Here is a 7766-nt window from a genome sequence, read left to right as displayed (position 1 = left end):
CTAAAGTGGAATCAAGCCTCTTGTTTCTCTCTCATACAGATCTGGAATGTGTCCGACAGGCGAGTTTATCATACAGACTGTATTTTTGCCATGTAATTTGCGCTCGTACTCGATCAGCTGCCTCCAGAAGCCACTGTTGGGTCTCACTATGGGTCTGAGTGATTTGAGCAGCGCGTGCGCCTCCACTAGCGTCAGACGGCGGTGTTTCATCAGATACGCCAGACACAGCGTCGCCGAGCGACTGACGCCTGCGTTACAGTGAAGCAGCACGCGTCCGTCTTCATCACTGACATGCTGTATCTTATCAGCAACGGTGTCAAAATAGTCACAGAGTCTGGATTCAGGATCATCAGAGACAGGCACGTGCATGTAATCCACAGTGGGAATGTTTGTCTTGCTTATGTCCTGAGTCGTGTTAATAACACATGTAATGTTGAGAGAACGAATGGCCGAAGAGTCACTTGCTGTTTTGCTGTTGCCGATGTACAAACAGTCCGTAATCTGAGCAAACCCACCGAGTCCACCTGCTCTTCCTGACATGGTATGAATACTGGGGAAAATGTGCAAGTGTCAGTATTGCAAAAATCACAACTAAAAAGCATAATTTGACAAACATTAATGCTGCATATAGGGCTGTAAAACAATCGCGATTAATCACATTCAAAATAAAAGTTTGTGTGTGTACTGTGTATATTTATTATGTATAAATACACACACATACATCTATATATTAAGGAAAAACATGTTAGATTGATATAGAAAATATTTATATTTATTATATTATAATATAAATTACAGTGCCTACAGAAAGTCTTCATACCGCTTAATTTTTTTCACATTTTGTTGTTGCGTTATGTTAAACTGCTTTAAATGACTTTTTTCCCACATAAATCTACACCCCACTCACCATAATGATAAAGCGAAAACTGGATTTATCACAACTTAACAAATTTATTAAAAAGGAAACACTGAAAAAATGACATTGCACAAGTCGTCATACCCTTTGCTTTGACACTTTAAATTTAGATCAGGAGCATTCCAGTTTCACTGGATCGTCTTTCAGATGTTTCGATACTCCGACTGGAGTTAAAATGTGGCAAATTCAGTGGTTTGGACATGATTTGGAAAGGCACACACACCTGTCTATATAAAGTTTAACAGCTGAAATGGATATCAGAGTATAAACTAAGCAATGAGGTCAAAGGAATGGCCTGCAGAGCTGAGAGACAGGATTGTGTTGAGACAGATCTGTGGAGGACTACAAAAAAAACTAACATTTTGCTGTGTTGAAGGTTCACAGGAGCATTTGGCCTCCATAATCCTTAATGGATGACGTTTGAAACAATCAGGACTCTTCCTAGATCTAGCCTCCTGGCCAAACTGAGCAATTGAAGGAGATGGGTCTTGGTTCGAGAGGTGATCAAGACACTGATGGTCACTGTGGTTGAGCTCCATGATCTTATATGGAGATGGGAAAGAAACTTACAGAAGGACAAACATCACTGCGACACCCAACCAATCTGGGCTTGATGGCAAAGTTACCAAACTCAAGCTTCTCCTCAGTAAAGATACATGAAACCCTGATTGGAATTTACAAAAATACACCCAAATAACTCTGACTATGAAAAAAAAAAAAAAGATTCTCCGGTCTGATGAACCTCAATTCCTTATTCGTGTCTCAGGGAAACCAAGCACCGCTTATTACCTGCATAATACCATCCCAGCGGTGAAGCATGGTGGCGGCAGCATCATGCAGTGGGGGTGATTTTCAGGGGCAGGGACAGTGCAAGTGATAAGAGAAGATGCAAAGCTAAATACAGAGATATCCTTAATGGAAACCTGGTTCAGAGCGCTCAGAACCTCAGACTGGGCTGAAAGTTCACCTTCCATCATGACAATCACCCTACGCACACAGCCAAGACAATGCAGGAGTGGCTTAGGGACGACTCTATGAATATCCTCCAGTGGCCCAGCCAGACTTGAACTTGGAACCAATCAGACAGCTTTGGAGAAACCTATAAATGGCTGTCCACCGATGGTCCCCAGCCAACCTGACAGAGCTTGAGATGATCTAAAGAAAATAATGGCAAAAAAAACAAAACAAATGTGGATGTGCAAAGCTTGCATCATACCCCAAAAGACCTGAGGCTGTAATTGTTGCCAAAGTGCTTTAAGTTTTGAGTTAAGGGTATGAATACTTGTGCAATGTCATTTTTTTCAGTGTTTCCTTTTTAATAAATTTGCAAAGTTGTGATAAATCCAGTTTTTGCTTTGTCATTATGGTGAGAGGGGTGTAAGTAATAATAAAATAATAATAATATAAATGAATGTGTTCATTAAAAGCGTTCTTAAAATTGAAATGATTTCTGTAAATCCAGTGGTCAAATGCTGAGTGGCCTCTCAGTTTTCTGTGTAATTACAGCCTCCTGACTAGTGACTGGTCTTTGTGTGAATGTCAACAAAACTGGAAGACTTTCTGAATGTTGCAGAAAGATCATTTAGAAAGGTACATTTAAAAGATGCAAAAGAATAATTATGGAGAATAAATACATGATAACGAGTAATATGTAATCAATAAAAAAGTAAGTGTAGGAGTATTTTAAAATCTAATTACAAGTACTTCATTTATGGATTCTGATTATTTAATCCAGATCACATGTCAGTTACTACCCATGATACTGATACCAGACAGAGAGAGAGAGATTGTCCAGATTTGGGTGGATTTACCTCGAAAACCTCGGCCATTTTTTTTAAAGGACGTTTGTAGAATTAATCCAACATCATAAAGCAGTCACCGCTCTTTATCAGTGCATTGATACATGATACACATTTCACAACTGTGCATCAGAAGTCAGTGTATTTATCAGTAGTTTACGCTGCATTATAAAATATATATCTTGGATTGTCTTAAAAGCTTTATTAGTAGGCTATGACTGCAAAAAGTGCTAAAATATGAGCAATAATATGATTACCTACCTGAGCGCGGCTATTAGCTGATGAAGTCTTCTTCTACTCAATACGGTTTGGAAACTGTAGCTGTACATCGCCACCTAGCGTTGAGAGTCTATCTATCTATCTATCTTTCTCAGTGGTCCTGGGGACCCACTGCTCTGCACATTTTGAGTGCCTCTCTTATTTAACACACCTGATCATCAGATCATTAGGAGGGAGATGCATGAACTGAACTGAGTGTGTCAGATAAGAGAGACATACAAAACGTGCAGAGCAGTGGGTCCCCAGGACCACTGATCTATAGCGAATGCTTTCAGACCATTGGATGATTGGATCACAGATTATTTTTTTTCTCTTTCTTTTAAGTAGTCTACTTTTATCCTGCATGGACTGCAGAAAACTCACACTAGTTAGAGGCCATGAGATGAAAACTCAAATGATCCATGCTTATCCTGGTAGTGCATACTTTTATCAATGTATTTGTTTATCCGTATATATGAAAGAGTACCCTTTTAAAAAATTTAAATAAAATAAATAAAAAAGAAGATGTGTGCGTAATTGCATTGAATGTTTACTTGTAGTGAAATTTCAAAAGTATTTTTTTAAAAACACTGTACCTGAAGATAATATAATGCTAATTAATGGCATAAAAGGCCACTGTTATATTTCTTGGCATGCTTTTTTAAAAGTTCACTTTGTAATGATGTCAAATGAATAATTTTACTTTGACGTACATTAAATAAGTATGCTTTGACAATCATTTGTTGTGCTTTGAAGAAATCACTTTTTTGGTGTGTTGACTAACATACTAAAGCACATGTAAAGTATCTGATTATAATTTGAACTGTAGTGTGATTTTAAAGTGTTTTAGTTTTTTCAGAAATGTGTAATTACAAATATTTATTTAAACACGACACAATTTTCAATACAAATGACATTAAAGTGTTTTTTAGTTCATTTTTTAGTTTTTATTCAGCAATACACTTTAACCATATTTTATAGGCAATAGAAGTTTTTATGAAATATAAAGATGTACTTAACTGCATTTAATGAAAAATTAAGCTACACTTACAGTAATTGCAATTAGCATGCAATTAAGTGTCTGAAAACATTACAGTTTGAAGCAGTCTTTTTAAAAGTATGCTGAAGTGTATGCTGAAGTACTTCATCATTTCAAAGAACTGTTTCTAAAACTGTATAAACTGATCACCTCGATTTCCAGTTGAATTGTTAGTTTCAGTCCGAGTGCATCTTCATCAAGTGTTACTGACTTTGTCTGTCAAAGGTATAATTATGCCTAACCAGTTCAAATATCCTCGAAGGTCAGGATGAAAGAAAGTTCATCTCTCTGTTAAAGGTGTGGAGAGGCTGGGTTGTTCTTGCGTTCCTTTTGAAGATCAAAGGGAACACACTTCTGAAGGCCTTTCTGAAGTTGGCTCCCATGAAGGCGTAGATCATGGGGTTTATGGAGGAATTGGAATAGGACATGCAGTGAGCCCAGATCTTTAGTTTGTAGAGTGTATAGCTGTGACTCACATCTTCAGAACAGAATGCTTGTAAGAGAATCAGGATCTGGATTGGACCCCAGCAGACCAGAAACAGCAGCACCATCACAACCACCATTCTGGATACTCTGGTCCGCACTGCTTCAACCCGTTCTGCTGACGTCTGCAGCTACAAAACCAACAGCACTCTTAGACAAATTATGTTCATTATGGTTTTATGTATAACATTTTCATCCAAGAGAAAGGGTTTAGTGCATTGATTCTAAAAGAAAACTGATCATTTTGTAAAAGCATTAACAATAGTGTGATCTGTTCACACCAATAATAACCACAGAACAATAACCAAGGCATGATAACATTACGTTTATTATAAGTGCACTGCAGTGTCATTTATTGCTTTAAATGCACAAATTCTTTAAAGTCGGATGAATTCTGATTGGCTGTCAAAGTTTTTAATGTTTATCAGCTGGAAGAAATTGTTCTGAAATTCCAACAATAACGTTTTTCTGTGTCATTGTCATTGTAGCTGTGATGTTGACCTATTTTGACACATAAACATTAATTTTGTTATTTGCATTCTGCATTTTCCCCACCTGCATATCACTCCCAGAGCTAAAGACAGGAGTAGTAGCCTTTTCCTTGGACACAACCCACCAGTTTAAGATCACTAGTTTTGAGATTTTGTTTGAATAGTTTGATAAAACGTGTGTAATTATTTAGCTAATTCTTATTACTTATGAAACTATTTAGCATCTCCACAATATTGTATATATATATATTCCCTTCCTTTCCTTATACTCTTCTGAAAGTTCACAACATTAAGAACAGCTAACGTTTATTGTTACCGCACTGATTCAGAAAGTTACTACAATCTGATCAGCACAGTTTAATTCTGATTATAGCCTTATTTGGGACGATATCGTAAAATTCTATGCATGTTTAATTGATAAGGAATTTACATTGAAAAGTTTACCTCCATCATGCAACCATGCTATCACATCTGTACCTGGTTACAGCCATGAACAGGTTCCACCGTGGCTTGACCCATACGTTTCAACATGAAAGTGTAACACATGCAGATGGTGATCAGGGGCAGCAGGTAAACAGCCAAGAAGGAGTAAAGAATGTAAGCCCTCTTATGAATGAGAGAGGGAAATGCCTCGGTGCAGTATGTCTGTGGACCGAACCAGAACGAAGACTCTGTGTGCTGATACAATGCTATCGGCACTGAAAGCAGCAATGAACCTGTGTTAAAAGATAAAAAAATTACATTTTACCACTATTGCAACCTTTATTTTCAAAAGTGTATAACTACTATATGATAAGATGAATAGCTGTCAAACAAATATCAAAAGCATTGAAATTGGGATTCTACTTAAATTAATTGGAATGATTTTCATACATATCCAAATAGTGGTGCATACAGACAGAGCCATCTGTGGCGTTCGATGACGGAGGGACTGTAGTGGATAGACGGTCACGTAAAAACGATCCACACTCATTGCAGACAAAGTGATGCAGGTTGCCTGTGCAGTTACCTGTGAATTCATTCAAAGACACTGCTTAAAAGACTAAACTACACAACCATATTCCACATCCTGTATGGCAGTGGTCGGCAACAGGCGGCCTGCGGGCCAAAACTGTTAGCACAATTTATTTTGAGAATTAGTTTGGATGCATCTCAATGAGCTCCCTAGTTCCGTAGGATGTTGTCCGTTGACGTTGCATGTAGTCATGTGTTTGGTGGTTCTATTTTTACTTTGTTTCAAATGAATGATAATTACACAATTTCGGAAGAAATGTAAATTCTCTCAATATCAAAATGTTTCAGAGTAATCAGTCTCAATTTTAAACAACTCATAATTCATATTAACATTCTTAACTCACATTAATAGAATTCTGAACATTAAATTATTAAGACTTCTTATCTATTTGGATGTTCTTAACATTACCATTAACTGAATTCTGAAAATCCTCCTCTTAGGTTCATTATATTTATCATTTTCTTCCATTACGTGTGTGGGGTAAGTCTGTTGTAAATCATATTTAGTTTTTTATTAAAAAATATGACATTTCATGACATTTTGTCTTTCTCCTCTAGAAGCATTATAGAGAGTACAAACGCTCTCACCTGTTGCAGGTAATTGACCAGTCGACACATGAAGTCCCCAAATATCCAGCTAGGAAGACTGTACAAAGTGGCAGTGAAAGGAACACAACAGACCAGGAAAAGTATATCTGTGGTGGCAAGATTAACTGAAGAGAAACAAAGACTGTTCACTAAAACAGCGTCAACTTAGTAAATATGATATTTGAAGAAACAACGAATCTTTGATACCTATGTAGAGGTTTGTAACAGTTTTCATCTGCTGGTTTTTTACGACTACGTAGATGACTAATGAGTTACCCACCAAACCTACAAGCATAATAAGGGTGAAAAACACTGGCACCAGCCAGGCGTCCATCAGTGGGATTGGGCTTTGAGATCCCATGGGATCAGATTGATTGCAATCATAAATATTTGCTTCATTATTGCACAAGACAAGTTCTGCAACCTCATTGGTCCTGTTATTTTCTACCATTAAACTTGCATTTGTCACCATGCTGATAATAATAACCTGAAACACAAAAACATATTCAGTTTTCATAATAAATATGTTAATCTTCAACTATACGGCATGCATTTAAATGATAACATTAAGTCTTAACCCCCATGCCATCATGATTAATAAAGAAAGATTCTTTACTATAATTCACCTGTTATACTGGGGAAACCCTGTTATTAATGATGTCTATTTTTTATTTCTTTTTGACTAGTTTATACTTGAACTATTTTATAAGTAAGAAAAAAACTGCCAATGTGGCAAGACAAAATACACTTGTATTAAACACATTTTTATCAAAACAAGTCTTCGTGTCTTAATATTTCAAGGATATCTTGTCTCAAACATCTTTAAATATAAATTTATTGGATAGCACGTTCAAACAAAAAGCCATTTTGGTAACACTTTATTTTAAAATGACATAGTTACATGTTAAAATAACAGTAAAATTTGCATAATTACAAGCACCTAAGCCTAAATCAAACCCTAACTCTATAGTAAGAGCATGTAGTTATTAATCACGCAGTATTTACATTGTAACAATGTCAACTTAAAATAAAGTGTAACATCATTTCTGCAAGTCAAATGACTAAATACATACAGAAACGTCTACAATTTCTTAAACAATGTGCTCTCTTTATGGTCTTGCCCTGGTAACACTTTATTTTAAGGAACATTTCTCACTACTAAACAGCATGCACATTAC

At 36.5% G+C, this 7766-nt stretch overlaps 2 protein-coding genes across 2 annotated transcripts; both read right to left on the bottom strand.

Moving 5' to 3' along the window:
* Positions 1-2989, bottom strand: LOC306869677 (dual specificity protein phosphatase 18; the record flags this gene model as incomplete). The annotated part of the gene is made up of 2 exons (XM_079416539.1): positions 2977-2989; positions 1-550 (listed from the first exon to the last, which is right to left on the bottom strand). The coding sequence occupies exon 2, from the start codon at positions 538-540 to the stop codon at positions 1-3; it is 540 nt and encodes a 179-aa protein (XP_079272665.1). The 5' UTR covers positions 541-550; positions 2977-2989.
* Positions 2990-3925: 936 nt separating this feature from the next.
* On the bottom strand, positions 3926-6707 carry LOC306869231 (G-protein coupled receptor 54-like). The gene is made up of 4 exons (XM_079415905.1): positions 6589-6707; positions 5860-5995; positions 5464-5702; positions 3926-4626 (listed from the first exon to the last, which is right to left on the bottom strand). The coding sequence occupies exons 1-4, from the start codon at positions 6616-6618 to the stop codon at positions 4276-4278; spliced, it is 756 nt and encodes a 251-aa protein (XP_079272031.1). The 5' UTR covers positions 6619-6707; the 3' UTR covers positions 3926-4275.
* Positions 6708-7766: the final 1059 nt, after the last annotated feature.

Source organism: Barbus barbus (assembly GCF_936440315.1).
Source record: "Barbus barbus genome assembly, chromosome: 5".
Classification (NCBI taxonomy): domain Eukaryota; kingdom Metazoa; phylum Chordata; class Actinopteri; order Cypriniformes; family Cyprinidae; genus Barbus; species Barbus barbus.
This window is presented reverse-complemented; position numbering and strand designations above follow the sequence as displayed.